Source organism: Quercus lobata, chromosome 11 (genome assembly GCF_001633185.2).
Source record: "Quercus lobata isolate SW786 chromosome 11, ValleyOak3.0 Primary Assembly, whole genome shotgun sequence".
Lineage (NCBI taxonomy): Eukaryota > Viridiplantae > Streptophyta > Magnoliopsida > Fagales > Fagaceae > Quercus > Quercus lobata.
Genome location: NC_044914.1, coordinates 36,502,227 through 36,518,302, shown reverse-complemented (window position 1 = coordinate 36,518,302; position 16,076 = coordinate 36,502,227). Strand labels below are relative to the sequence as shown.

General features: G+C 34.2%; 1 protein-coding gene and 1 pseudogene across 1 annotated transcript; one reads left to right on the top strand and one right to left on the bottom strand.

The window, feature by feature from the left end:
- Positions 1–310: 310 nt before the first annotated feature.
- Positions 311–1,183, bottom strand: LOC115966796 (zinc finger MYM-type protein 1-like). The gene has a single exon (XM_031085952.1). It carries the CDS (start codon positions 1,181–1,183, stop codon positions 311–313), a length of 873 nt encoding a protein of 290 aa, XP_030941812.1.
- A 14,316-nt stretch (positions 1,184–15,499) lies between these two features.
- Positions 15,500–15,700, top strand: LOC115968069 (annotated as a pseudogene).
- The last annotated feature ends 376 nt before the right edge of the window (positions 15,701–16,076 follow it).

Sequence of the window (16,076 nt, the reverse complement as noted above, 5' to 3'; positions counted from 1 at the left end):
TAGTTACCCTTATTTTGTAATTCATGTTTTTGTTATGGTGGAGATTAATTTTCCATTTGTGGAGTTTGGATTTTTGTAAGAGGTTTTATTTAAGAGTATTGTTTCTTTGGAGTTTTAATTTATTTTAGATTAATTATGTTTATGGAGTTAGATAAGTTTAGCAGGTTAGTCATGCATCTAAATTTATGTTTCATGGATTTGGGTCGTGACAAATTATATTTTGTAAAACTTCAACAGTTGAACTAAACATCCTTAATAAGCTAGAAACTGATCTAAAATGTGAACTTCAACGTGTTTCTACAGGTCGTTGTCAAGTGCCAATTTGATTAAGTCCACTTCCAGTCTCAAGCTCTTCAAGATCAATCAAACATGCTATTTCATTAGCATTGGCAACTTTCAATTGCTCGTTGCGCTTGCATGAAGCATTAACAATTTTGATCAGAAAAAGCAATGTAAGAAAAAAATGACTAATGGGAACGACTTGTTTTGATGCTTTTACTAATGTCAATTGTAAGCGATGTGCAAAACAATGGATATAGTAAGCATATGGGCAATCATTCAAAATCAAAGCTTGTAATCCATTCCACATACCTCGCATGTTGCTTGCTCCATCATATCCTTGCCCTCGAATATTTTGTATATCTAAGCAATGTTGAGATAACAAAGAATATATCTCCTTCTTTAGAGTCAAAGCTGCAGTGTCAACAACATGAATAAGCCCAAAAAAGCGTTCTTTCACAAAGCCTTCTGCATCAACATATCTAAACACCACAGCCATTTGCTCTTTCATGGACTCATCACGAGTTTCATCAACCATTATGCAAAACTTTGCATCACCAATTTCTTCCCGAATGGCCTTCTTCACTTTGGCTGAGAAAACATGTAGAATTTCATTTTGAATCCTAGGTGATGTGTAGGTTGCATTTTTTGGAGTTTTTTCTATTATTTCAGCAACCTTCTCATTACAAAAAGTCACAGTACCCAATGATTCATGAAAGTTCCCACAATTTAATGAACTAAAACTTTCATCTCGACCTTTAAAAGCTATAGCTGGAAAGGCAAGATATCGGACAATAAAAATTATGGCCTTCAGTTGCAACCGATTATTTGCAATTTGTTCAATAGTGAAATGATCAACTACCCTTTGCAAATGCTGCGATTGGTTCATCAAATCCTTACACATTTGCTCAGCAACTCTATGAGCTGAGTTAGGATCTTTTCCTATATGACCTTGAAAAGAACAATCTTTGCCCCCAACCTTTTTCCAATTTCTAAATCCATCAACAATGAATGTATTTTGTCCCACAACCACATTTGGATTATGAAAGACAAAGCAGGGTAAGAGAATACTCAAGCCATTTTGAATTATTTCTATACCAAGAAGCTTGAAAGCTACGATTGCGCTTTCCACTTTTTTTGAATGTCTCTAAAGGAGGTTGGTGCGGACCTTTTTTAATGTAAACTCGTCGAATTTCATCATGTTGATTAACATGATTAGGAATGGCAACGGGTCGGGTTCGGGCCGGGTTTTCCCATACCCGGACCTGACCCGCGGGCCAAGACCCACAACCCGGACCCGGTCCGTTTACTAAACGGGTTTTTTTCCCGGGGCCCGGACCCGCCCCACCGGGCTCCACGGGCTCCACGGGCCCCGCGGGCCCCGTCCAGCTAGGCCAAATTTGGGCCTAATTCTCGGACCAAATCATGGCCCAATCACAATCAATTTTTTTTTTTTTTAACGCCCAGATGCCAAAAATAGGCCCAACCAGCTTAAAATGTGAATGGAAAAAAAAAAATCTCACACCAAATCAGCTTGTGTAAAGATCTTGAGTATAAGCATATGCATTATGCCATAGTGTAAGATTTTTTTTCCTTTTTTTTTTTTTTTTTTTTGTAAAAAAAAGAGGAAACAAATTAGTTCTTTTTTTTTTCTTTTTTCTTTTTTTCTCTTCTTTGTTAATACAAATTTTTCACCATTAAAAAAAAAAAAAAAAATACAAATCACATCCCAAACATGAACAGAAACACAAATCAGCTTGATTTTTTGCTCTTCTTTGTTAATACATAATTTTTACTAAAAGAAAAAAAACACAAATCACAAACAGAAAAAAAAAAAAAAAAAATCCCTATTTTGATTCTTTCGTATCTGATACAGTCGTCGTCTCGTCGATGTCGCCGAGGGACATACGCGCCACGGCGGCGTGCGCAGCTGAGGCTAGGTTGTATAGATCGTCGGAGGAAGACATCACTATTTTGATCGACACAGATGACTAGATGAGTCTTACAATCAGCCAACAAGGAAAAACATCCGCTGGGCTTTGAAGGATCTGGTGCGATCGGCTGTGCCTGGAGAGTGAGAGTGAGGCCGTGAGGGTGGGTGAGAGTGAGTCCGTGAGGGGGGCGACGACCATGCGTGAGACGGAGCGTGAGACGGAGCGTGAGGTGTGAGGCCGTGAGACGGAGCGTGGCTACGTGAGGTGTGAGGCCGTGTGCTGTGTAAGGCAGTGAGGGACGAGGGTGAGGACTGAAACGGTTTGAGCAGAAATGAGGGAGTGAGGGTGAGGAGGCAGGAGGCGTGAGCTGAGAAATGAGGGAGTTAGGGTTCTGTTTAGCTATATATATATAGGGGGGGTTTTTTAGTAATTTTATGGTAACCGGGTCTTAACCGGGTCTTATCCGGGTCAGGTTTCGGGTCGGGTTTCGGATTTTTTTAATAAAACCCGGACCTGACCCGGATCCGCTTCGGGTTTTTTTTTTAAAAACCCATACCTGACCCTATTCTTTATCGGGCCGGGTAAAATCCGGCCCATTAGGATCGGGCTGGACCGGGTATCCACGGATCGGATCTAAATTGCCATCCCTAAACATGATATTCCCATATTTGTTTGCGTGTTCCAGGATCATAATCCAAAGAATCAAGGTCAATTCTTTGAAATTGTGTTTAAGAGATTGGAACATCCGCATTTTCCGGAATTGGAACATCCACATTTTCCGGAATTGGAATAGCAACATTAGTTGTTGCCAATTCCACGTTGACTTCGGAAGAATTTGAAGTTGAACCTTTTCTTTTGAAAAAATCAAGCATTGTAGTTGATTTTTTCATGATCTACAAATAAAATAAAAATTATATAAGAATCACCGTTATTTTTTTAAATTTGTGTGACAATTTTTTATATTATATGATTTTTTTTTTCTTTTTGTCTTTGGTCTGCCTTTAATTTCTTTGTGTTTGGACTGCCTTATTTATGTCTCTATGTTGTCTCTTCCTTTATTTATGTCTTTTATGTCTTTTGTATCTTTGTGTTGTCTCTTGTCTTCATCTTCCTAATTCTGACCCACTAACCCAAATAGCCAATGAATCCCACTACAGACAGTCAAGCACTACTAACAAAAACTTTTCTTAACTTTACCCTTTTTTTTTTTCCCTGTCACTTGTCTGTTGCCCAACAGCAACTCTACTTTTCCCTATTATTATGTCCAACTACCAGTCAACAAAGAAAAAACCATCTGACTATCACTACAATCTCTACTCTCTCTATCTATCTCTTTTATCTATATAATGCAAGAGTCACGAAGCCAAAAAGCCAAAAAAAAAAAAAAAAAACACCACAGGCAGCAGCCGCAGCACAGATTCAATTCACAATCACCAAATTAGTTCAGTTCATCACTATTCACTCATTAGTAAAAACACAAACATGAAACACCACAAGTCAAGTCCACAAGGCACAAGCACAGTTTCTTTGATCCTCAGATCACAAGGTTTTGAAATTTGAAGGAAAAGATAAGAGTTAAAGAGTAAATACCTGTGAACTGTGATTCTGTGAAGGCTCGAAGCTGGGCTGGGCAGATCGAGCAACGGCAACCGGCGGCAACGACAGCAAGTGGATCTCATCTCGCGTGGCGGCGTGGGTCTCGCTCGAAGCTGGGTTCGCACTTTCTCTCTTTCTGTCTCTCTCCGTCACGGAGACATCGCTCTCTGTCTCTCTCCGTCACGGCAACACCGACATGGGCCTCTGAACTGATCAAGATCACTGTACTCTCTATCTTTGTCTGACTGTCTCGCAGGTCTCGCCTCTCAGTCTCTCACTTTCCTTTCTTTCTTTTTTTTTTTCTTTTTTTTCCTTTGTTTTTTGCTTTCTCCGTTTGGTTTTGGACTGCTGAGAGCTGAGATTTTTTTTTTTTTTTTTTGGATTAACATGGGTTATGGGCTCTGCTTTGAGCTGGCCGGATGATGGGCTAGGGGAAGGGGGGTTCATGATTTTTGGGAGGGGGGCCGGAGCAAAAATTTTAGGGGGGCCCAAGCCCTTTTTTTATTTTTTTGGGAAAATTTTAGTTGCTAAATTTTTTTTTTTTGGGCCCAAGGGGGCCTTCTACCTGGGTCCGTCCCCGTGTTAGATGAATTTTGTCTCTTTTGCTCCAACAGCTTTATTCATGAGAAAGACGACAACTTTATTGAGCATCACATACGGCTATGTCAGGATCACCAGAGCACAAAGACGTAGAGGGAAGGTGAGAAGTGAGATGACAAAAGGCAAAATAAATTCCCTAAGGAAATGTTAATAAGTACAGTATAGTGGGTAATTTTTTAATCCTTTTGGTAATTTTTTTTTTTTAAACGAGACACCAAAAAGAATATTTTTTGAAAATATCAAGGATTTATTTGGTAGAGGAGTTTGAGTAATATTATTTATAGTTTTTTAAAATGTGTGTGGATGAAAAAATGTATATAATGTTACTTAAAAACTGAAAATGAGTTGTTTAACTGCTCGAGGTCTAAATATTCTAACACACACAACTGACACGAGTAGAGGGGAAAAAATCTTAACATGCCGTGCTTGGTAAAACACTTACCTTCATTTTTTTTGACAAAAACTTACCTTCATTAAATTATGAATAGGTTTGGCTTTTAAGTTTTCACCTGGGTTGGTTTAGAAGAAGGAACTTGGAAGTTTCCTTGTAAACAATTGATTATGGCACAGGCACAGTCAACAGAAATCTCTATCTAAAAAATATAATAAAAGGTGCTCTACACTCTAAAAAAGATCAATGGATAATGGATGGTGGATCCATTGGTATCTGGATCTGTATCTGCATTCAAGATTCAGTATTTATTTTGTATTTATTATTTGTTAAGATCTCTGATCTTTATGACGCTCCAAATATTGCATGATATATGAAAAAAAAATTGTAAGATAAGAAAGAATGCTCCCAACTTTCATGTTTTGGCAAAGCATCTCTGTTTACTAATTTTATGATTTCAATATTTGCTCTTCTGGGTCTGCTGCATTAACTTGCATTAAAGAGTCTCATCTTTATTTTTCCCTCCCTCTAGTAGCTGTAAACACAAGTTTTAGGATTTTACTAAAAATATATGTGATTGAAAAATATGTAAAAATATATGTTATGATATTTACACAACAATTTTTATTGTTTATACACAATTTCTAAATAGACCCATCTTTTGCTTTTAGAAAAGCATCACACCTTCTGGCTTCTAAAAAAATGGAGTTTTCATGCATAGGTCAATTGAATGCTTTTAAAATTAATAATAACCGAACAAGCATGTTCACCAAAAATTATGTTTTAAATAAAAGTTCTAAATCTTAAAACTCTAATTCTTTTACATAAAAAAAAAAATAAAAAAAAAAAACTCTAATCCTTTACAATATTAAAAAAAAAAAAGAAAAAAAAAAAAGAAGAAGGATAAATTACCTTTCATGAGATTTGAGAGACTCTTCACCCCCCAAATATATAAATTTTTTTTCTTAAAAAAAAAGCAAAAGATGGTTTATATATAGAAAATAAATAGATATAAACAATAGATAGAAAATTTTACATATACTGGTGTAGATACTCTTAGTGTCAACTCTTTAATTTGAAATTTATGTAAAAAATTCTAATTTGGCATCATGTGATTGGAGGATATAAACATCTATGTTTTATATAGCATTGTTATAAAATTTAATTTCTTTTATAAATTATAAATTATACTTATTTTGCTAATTTCAAGGTTTATAAATGTGCAATTTGATATATGACTCAATTATCATACATATAAATGTGGTTTATATATTGAAAATAAATCAATAAATCACATTTATAAACTTGAAGTATGGTCATAACTCATAACACATTTTTATCCAAAAAAAAAAGACATGGTTTGTGGATAGCAAAAATATCATCTCCTGATAACGAAATGGTGTGGATAGGAAGCAATTTGCCTCTCCTTGTATGCTTGGGAAATGTTGAGTCAGTGAGCAACTATGAAGCACGAACGCGGCACCAGAGATGCCGCACCCGCGTCGGACGCGGAGCGATGCGGCGACGCGTGAGGGACGTCGCTGCCCGCGCGTCCGGCCGCGTTTGGCTGCGTCCGGCAGCATGGCTTTTTTGTTTTTTTAGCCGACTTGCGCCGACGGGGCTCCGACTCGGGACATATCCACCGAAACTGCCGATTCAGGCCGAAACGGCCAATATGGCCGAAATTCAAAAAAAAAAAAAAGGCACAGAACGCACCGTTTGAGCCAAATATTAAACCCTACTGAAGACCCACTTCACACAAACACAGTAAACTTAGCTCTCTGCCTCTATCTCATTCCGTCTCACTCTCTCTATGCTCTGATCTCTGCCTCTATCTTTGCTTGCTGTGACTCTGTGAGACACTCAGCCTGAGTCAGCCATATTACTTGTGGGTTGTATTCAATTTTGTGGGTTGTATTTAATTTAGGAACATCATGTTTTAGTTTTTTTTTTTTTTTTTTGAGGGGAACATCATGTTTTAGTTATTATCTACTATTGCTCTTAAATTTGATATATATTTGTATAATGTGAAAAAGTATGCTTAACAATATATTAAAAATATTTTTAATAATTTTTTAATTATCGAGTCTTACACTTACACCTGCACTTACATCCGAGTTCCAAAACGCACCCGTGCTACCGAAGTGAGCAATGACTAGCTTGGCACGTCATAGATAAAGAACAAAATAGCAGAAGTAATACGGTCAGAAAGTTAGCGTGAAAGAGAGAAAAATATTAACTTTTTATAAATTTTTGTACTTACTGTTACTGGTGAGAGCAGTCTGATAGTATTCAGTAGAGCCAGCTTTGTGCGCAGTTGTGACTTGTAACTTGTAAAACTCGATCACTTGCTTTCATTCATTGCAAATATTTAAAAATAAATAAAAATTTTCAGTCGTTGACAATGAGCTGTAGTTCACTTTGAGAATAGGCATAAAAGAGGCCATATTTATCTTTTGGGAAGAGATTTATTTAAGTTTTTTTCCTTTTATACCAAAAACGGATAGGTACATCCCATAAAAAAACTGATATAAATTTATGAAAAATGCTAATAAATGCTCTTAGAGTACTGGTTAATAACTCATTTAAAAAAAGTTTTTATAAAAAATATAAAAAAGTAATTAATATTTTGTTAGTTTTTTTCATTTCTCATAAAAGTGATATCAAAACTTTCCTAAAATGGATTATTAAAGAGTGCCCTAAGAACACTAGTTAGCATAACCCTAAATTTATTTATTTATATCATTCAATAAATTTTTATTATTATATTTTAATGTATATGACTACAAGCTGTGTAGCTCACATTTTTTTTTTTTTAATAAAAAAAAAATCTGCTGCTTTAGTTGCTTTATCAACTTATCAACCTTTAGGTTTTAGCCACGTTTTTATCAGAAATTAAAGGGGTTTTTTCTTCCTCTTTTTTTAAAAAAGGTTGAGAATAGGTAAATAAGTCGTATTTATCTTTTGGGAAAAGATTTATATATGTTTTTTTTTTCCTTTTCAATTAAAAAGGGATAGATATTTTCAATAATAAAATTTGACAGGAGAAAAACATTTATTTATATCATTAATTCAATAATTTTTTATTAAATTAGTTATAATGTTAGGTAAAATACCATTTACATCATTAAAGGTTTGAGCTAATATCCGCTAGGTTTAAGACATTTTAAAACTAAACTATTAGTCATTTTTATCTTCTGTCTAACATGGTGTATAGAAACTAAATTGGTTAGTTTTGAAATATCTTAAAGTTGGTTGGCATTAATCCAAACCTCACTGCTGTTAACTGTATTTTACTTTAAAAGTCCAAAGCCCTAAAGCCATCTTGGTGCTTACAAGACTAATCACATTACAAGTTATTAACAAAAAATATACATATATATATATATATATTTATATATATATATTTATTTAGTTAAAAATTTTGCTCACATGTAAAAATTTTGTGAAAAATTAAACAAAAAACAATTCATTAAAAAATAAAAATATAAACAAATTACTTTTAAACTAAGATCTGACAGTCTTATATTCTCTTTGGCCATTCACGTCACTTTTCATTGTATAAAGAATTACTATAGTATTTTGTACGTATCAATTAATTATTTATGATAATTATTGTGTAGTTACTGTTCAAGTAGAGAATAAATAAATAAACCCAAACAATTATTGTTTATTGTTCACGTGGACAATAATCAAACAATTCTTTATGATAGTTATACATATATCCACCGCTAACATTCTTATCAACTTGTATAAATATTATTTTTGTTTATTTTAACAAAATAGTTTAATTTTTTTAATTAATGTAACCACTTTTTCAAAATACCTAGATTAGATTTTCTGTTCTAAAAATAAAAAATTCTATAAAACGTTTTTTTTTTTTTTTTTTTCACCTAAGCACTTTTCTAAAACACATACATTACTCACACACATCAATCTAAAAATTGAATTGAAAATTAATAAAATATGTCTTTACAATTAGATGAATTTAGTTGCATAGTTTCAGAGCATCCGCATCATTCCGTGGGAAAATTTTTCCATTTTACACATCTAAAACCTACTTTTTCTATTTTATACACCTACTTTTACAAAACTCTCACATCAGTTCGTCTATTATACACATTTATTCAAATAAAATATTCATTTTTTCCCACTCTCATCTCTCTCACAGACCCAACACAATTCACATAGCTACCATCATCCAACCACCAGCCACCGTCATCAAGCCACACAACAACCCAGCCACCATCCCATTCAACCAAGCTACCATCAATGAAATTCACATACCAATTCAACCGAGCCACCATCAACTAGCCTCCAAAAACCCAAATCCAAAGATCCATCATCACCCTACCCAATCACCATCATCAAGCCACACAACAAAAATCCAAAGATCCAATCACCATCATCAACCTACCCAAATCCAAAGATCCAAAATCCCATCTATCAAAATCCCAAAACCCACTAGAAACAAAGAAAAACCATCGGCGATGACTGTCCAACAAGATCGACGCCTCCCACTGTCCGGCCGTGGAAGTTGCATCAAAGCCCAAGTGCATCTAAACCAGATACTCGTTCAACCCAGCTCTGATCGACACTCATGATGCATAACCCCATTGATCTATGGGTCCGGCCATGGAAAAGGAAGCTTATGAGATGAGAGAAACAGAGAGCTGAGAGGGTTGATGCGGAGAGAGAAAAAAAATGAGAAAAGAGAGAGTTCAGAGGACCGATGAGAAGAAAAAAGAGGAGAGAGAGAGAAAAAAAGAATAAAAAATCATTTACACATTAAACAGTAACCGTGCATATATATGCACGGTTACTGTTTATTTACACAGCCAAGTATATATTTTGCACAATTTTACACCCATTGATGTGGGTGTTTTTTTTGCTCAAAATATGTAAAACTTGCACCTTTTTCTATTTTAGAAGACTTTACCTGAACTGATGGGAATGCTCTCAAACAAACTAATTTGGTTGATTTCTTTGGATGGTGACCAAAATTTTGTATTTACCTTTTACTTATAATTTTGTTAATATACCTTTTACTTATAATTTATATTTTATATAACCACTTTTTAGAAATATACACATAATTCACACACACTAACCTAAAAAATAAATTAAAAAATATCTTTAAACACAAACTAAAATTTTGCATTTCCCATAAAAAAAAAAAAAATTGCATTTATATGATTATGTCATTTGATGCAATTACTCCTATTCATCAGAATATTAAATTTATAGAATAAAGCATGGTATGGGAAAGTGTGAACTGAAAAGGAGAAGGCATTGAAAATAACGTGTCAAAGACTCAAAGGGCATTCCTTTCATTCATTAAAAATTGTTAGTATTTTTCAAAGGACGCGGCTTGTGTTCAGTAAAAATTTCCATTGGACACAAGCCACACCTTTTGAAAAATATTTTCGGTATTTTTGGGACCACACAGCAGTATTTGCCATGGCTATATTCTACAGATGTGTTCTGTTTGCTCAATGGTTTTGGATGGTCACAAGTTCAGTTTGCTAAAAGGAGCGCCAATACAGTAGCCCACTTATTAGCTAGGCATGCAAAAAATGGGTCACATGATGTAATCTGGATGGAGGAATCCCCTCCACCTGTAGTGCAAGCCGTGTATCTTGACTCCATTTCTATTTAATGAATCATGAGGAAGTTTCCCTCTTCAAAAAAAAAATGTATGTAAAGAAGCCCGTGATCAGTATGCAATGTCCAACTTTGACGTGGACGTGGAGGTCTCAGTTGACGTAATCATTCTGGAAATTTCACGTACTTTAGGTGCTACAGTAGGGTCCATTGGGTTACATGGGACCAACCAAGGTTGTTGGGGTTGTATTGGTGCACCCATATTTTGGTGGTATGGACGATGATAAAATATGGTTGATAGTGAGTTTAATGAACCTTTTCCCTAATTTTTTTCCTTTTTCTTTTTGTTTTGAAATTTCAAAATTTATGCAAGAGAGACAAGTAGACAACCCACTTTCCTTGGTTTGATGCAGTATTTAAAGTATTCTGTATTTGCAACATCTCTCTCGTTTATAGGGGTGGCAAAATAAGCCAAAATTCATTTATCCACCAAAACCCGCCTACTCTAATTGAATCCAAACCCACACAATTATTAATTGGGTTAAATAGGCATCAACCCAAATAGACCCAATAATTATTGAGTTTTAACTAAAAACCAATTGAACCCCATTTAACCCAAAAATAATATACTTAAATTTAACTGAGCTCTTCATATTAAAAAAATAAAAAAAAAATAAAACATAGTTTTTAATAATAAAAATTCTGGACTAAACAAATGAAAATTAACCATCTTGTGATTTTCTCGGTAACCAAACAGAGTCCAAATATTTAAGAAATTTAAGAGAACATTTGAAACTCAAATATACAAATTCTCTTTCTCTTTTCCAGCATTTTCTCCCCAACCAAACAGAATATTACTCACAAATAAAAAACAATTAAAAGAAGAAGAAGAAGAAGAAGAATAAAACGTAGTTTATAATAATAAAAAATCTGGAAGCAATCGTTATCTGATTCGCTAGTTTTGCGAATTGACCTTTTCTAGTGGCACCCATGTAATTAACTTTACCAAGGAGGGCAAAAAGTGGACTCAAACGTTTCGGCACCGACTCGTCCCCTCTGGTGAATATCGCCAACCTTTCGTTTTTAGCTCGAGATCACCGCCAGATACTGGTGCGTCGATGGAGAAGCAGTCTTAAGAGGAAGCAGCAGTGGATATCTCGGTGGTGAGGGAGGGTTCGGAGGTGGTCATGTCAACGACTATGCCATTGTGGTGGAGGCTGGAGATGGCGCCGGAGGTAGGGTCGAGTAAGACGGAGCGGACGCCGGTTCCGATCCAGATCAATCTCTCTCTCTCTCTCTCTCTAAACCCAAATCATTCTCTCTCTCTCTCTCTTTCTCTCTCTCAACCCAGATAGAATATCTGATTTTAAGATTTAAAAAATTAATTAAATTAAATTTTAAAAAATTATAAATTCAGAATTTTATTTTTAATTTTCTGATGTGGCTTTTTAAAAAAATAAAAATAAAAATAAAATGTTGATGTGTCAAAAAATGCAAACTAAAATATTTTGGTACTTTGGTCATTTTTACTTTAAGGGCATTTTGGTAATTTTGATAATTGGGTAATTGGGGTTTACCCATTATAATGGGTTGGGTTGGGTTGGGTTGGGTTTGGGTTAAAAACAATTAATTAAATGAGTTTTATATACCCAACCCAATTATGTCCACTCCAAACCCACCCATTTGACACCCTTACTCGTTTAGTGTGGGCCTTCCATGTGTATGAGATCTACATGATATAAGAAATGTGCTACATGTAGTGGATATATAATATACTTATCCTTTCACTTTGCATGAAAGTAAAAAATCTCATGATCCATATATCTTATTTTACAATTTAAAAGATTTTCTTTATTAAACGTTATTTTATTCAAAGGGGTCAGATGCCATTAAAAAAAAAAACAAACAAACAAACATCACACTATTTTTTAGAGACAACATCACAATATAATTAATGGTGGACTTTCATATTATAAAAATAATCAGTATCCTATACAGAGAAGCATCCACTGTTGATTCAATTGGGTCTAAAAGTTGTTTAAAAAAAAAAAAAATGGAAGAAGAAGAAGGGTCTGAAAGTTTGTAGAGTTGCCCTTGCATGCATTGTAAAATGCAAAACTTAATTTAGTGCCAGTTAGAGATCGTTGTTACTTGTAAGAGCTAGAAATTTAAGCTGTAAATCTTTAATTATAGAGCTTTTCAACTAAGACTACGTTTGTTTCGGCTGAAAACGATTTCAAGAAATCCTTTTACACCACGCTCCGTGTTTGATATGTACTGAAAATTGGGTCAACTGAAATTGATTTTCTGGGTTGACTGTAAAATAAGGCCTCTCTGGTGTAAAACCATTTCAGGTCTTATTTTAACTTTAAATGAATTACACCCCATGAAAATAAAAGAGAGAGAGAGAAATAGCCAGAGGAGATCGCACATCCAAGCACCGGCTCATCGCACCCTAGCATCGACTCGTTGCACCCCGGCACTGGCTTGCTTGTCGCACCCCAGCAACGGCTCGTCGCACCCCAGCACCGGCGAGATTGCACCCACTCAACCTCACCGCCATGCTTCACCGTTGCATGTCTCCGATCCACCACCGCCATCACCACCCCCGCCATCATCCAAGCTACCCTCCTTCATGAGCTCCAACCCACATCAAAGCTACCCATCTACCCACACCCACCTGATCTAGCTGCTGCCATCCTCCGTCAGTACTGATCTCTGTCTTTCCCGATCTGGTCGTCATCGTCCTCTGTTGGTACCGAGATCGCACTTTCCCGATCTATCTCTCACTCTTTCTTCCTCCTCTCACCGAATATATTATGTATATATTGTGAATAAATGGTTTTATTTTGATTTTTGGTTGTGTTAAGTGTGTATCTTGAAATTTTGTGTTATAAAATTTATTTGGAAACTGAAAAAATGTGAAGCATTTGTAGGAAAAATAGCATTTTCAGAATGTTACTAAATATCGAAAATCGTTTTCTGGACTATTTTCCATTGCAGAACCAAACACCCAAATTATATTTTCCTTACAGGAATTCACTTTCCCCTACATTCATTTTACACTCGAAATTTGATTTACATTGAACCAAAAACAGCCTAAATAACTTTAATTGAAAACGTTTATATGACACTTTTGTTAGGTTCTCTTTTGTCTTTTGTCTCTTTGATATAAGACGAAAGAGAATCTTACAGAAGAGTCATATTTTTACAGTTTATACGTGAATCCATTTAACTATTATTATTATTATTATTATTATTATTATTATTATTAATAATGTGCAACTTCGTGCTTCGTCAAATGATGGCAGACTGTTAAGCATAACGGTGATCATCAAAAATAGTAAGGGAGAAGCATGGTTTTAATCAAAGGTTTATAAAATATAAATTTTATTTGACAAAAAATAATAATACGAATGATCAAATTATATAGATATTTGTGAATAAATGTTTGTTACTTAAATTGGATGAAATTTTTAATTTTTTATTTGTTAAAGAAAATATTAATTACACATTGAATTACCTAAGGTAAACATGAAGTGTAATATGTAAATTTTACGAAGTTTAAAAATAAATTATAATAAATAATCAATAGACCAAATGATTTTTCCAAGTCTTGACGATAGAAAAGATGATAGATAATTTCATCTGATTGGGTGTTGTATATTCCTATAATTTTATTCTAAATAATGTTTTTTAAAATATTGTTCAAGATAATATATGTTCATAAATTTTACTTTAAATCATGAATAAATATGTAAAAATTGCACAATTTTGATTATGAAATTAGGACAAAAAATTATAGAATATGTAATTAATTCAAGGAGGAATAAATAAAATAATTAGCATAATTATATAACTTTATATTTATAATCTGATGTTAACTTTTATAATTCGATTTCTAATATTTGACTATCTCACAATAACATTTGTAATTACTTTGTACAAAAGTGTTTGCATATCGTAAGAGAAACACTATGAAGATTTGTGTACTTCAGTATTATATGATTCTCATCTTACTAATTTACAAAAATGCAAAGCTCAGCACATAATTTATGACTCCATACATAAACATAAATAAATGGTGAAAATGCACTTTTAGTCTCTACATTTTGGGTCAATTTCCATTTTGGTCCAAAAATTGATTTCATTACTAATCTCATCCCTAAAAAAAGAAAATCGATTTTATTTTGGTCATTGCTGTCAACTTTCTAACGGAAACCTCTTATGTGACAGACGGAATGTTCTACTTACTGACATGGCGCTGACGTAGCTATTAAAATATTATTAAAAAAAATTTATTTGGCATTTTTTAAATAACATGTCAGCATTCTAATTTTTTTTTTTTAAAACCATGTTAGAAAATTTAAACAAAAACTAAATTAAATTTTAAAAAAACCTTAAATTTAATTTAATTAAAATTTTTAATTAAATTTTTTTTAATTGTTCTTCATGTTCTTTAACTTGTTCTTCATTTTGCAACTTGTTCTTTATATTCTTTCCAAATCAAACCCAGCAACCCAAAACTCAAACCCATCACAAGAACATAAACCCAGCAACCCAAGAACTCAAACCCAGATCACTAGAACATAAATGAAAACAAGAAGAAAAAATTAAATTAAATACTAGCAGGAAGAATGAAGAATAATGAACCCAATCTAATGATCAAACCCAAATCAACCAAAATTCATCACAATCGCCCAACACCATCAACACAACCCAATCGCCCAAATTCATCAAACCTCAGAGAAATCATCAAACCTCCGAGAAAACCCAAATCCAACAACTCAGAGATCATCAAAACCAGCACCATTAGATCTACTACAAATCAAGACCATCGAATTCTTCATGTTCTTCCCCAACGACTACAATCAAACCTAGATCCCAAAACCACCACCACCACTGACCCACATGATCAAACCTAGATCCCACCACCACCCCGCCGATCTTATAATTCACGCGGATCGCTTCCTCATCGAACAGCCACACCACAACCCCCTCCCCTTGTAGAAGCCCACCTACCATCTCTCCCATCTTCCCATCAAAAACAAAAACAACCAATCAAACCCCAAAGAAAAACCAAAGAATCAGAGAGAGAGAGAAATGTCAGGAAGAGGAAAAGGAGGCAAGGGTTTAGGAAAGGGAGGAGCGAAACGGCACCATAAGGTCCTAAGGGATAACATGATTCGCGATGCTAAGACCTACACCGAGCACGCTCGCCACAAGACTGTTACTGCCATGGATGTTGTTTATGCTTTGAAGAAGCAGTGCAGGACTCTATGGTTTTGGAGGTTAAGGAGGATAGAGTTAGGATTTACTATTTGGGTTATGTTTCAAATTAGGGGTTTTTTATTTTTTATTTTTTTTATTTTTTTTGGTAATTGGCAAGTGATTATTAATTGACTGATTTTCATGCTTAGAAGACGTGTTTATAGTTTCATTATGAGTTTTTTAATTGGATGAAAGTTCTACAAAAATTGGTCACCAGCAGCTTTAAGGAACATATAGAATTTGTTTGTTTGTTTGTTTTGTTTTTTATTATTATTTTTTTTTAACAGAGAGCTTCAATCTTTAAAACTAAAAAAAGTAAATCTTTTGTTTGTTTTTTTATTTTTTTAATTTAAATTAAAATTGAGGAATTAATTTTTTTTATTAATTTAAATTTGATGTGT

Coding starts and splice junctions, on each gene's coding strand:
- LOC115966796 (XM_031085952.1), bottom strand. CDS start 1,183: ATGTGTAAGGATTTGATGAACCAATCGCAGCATTTGCAAAGGGTAGTT.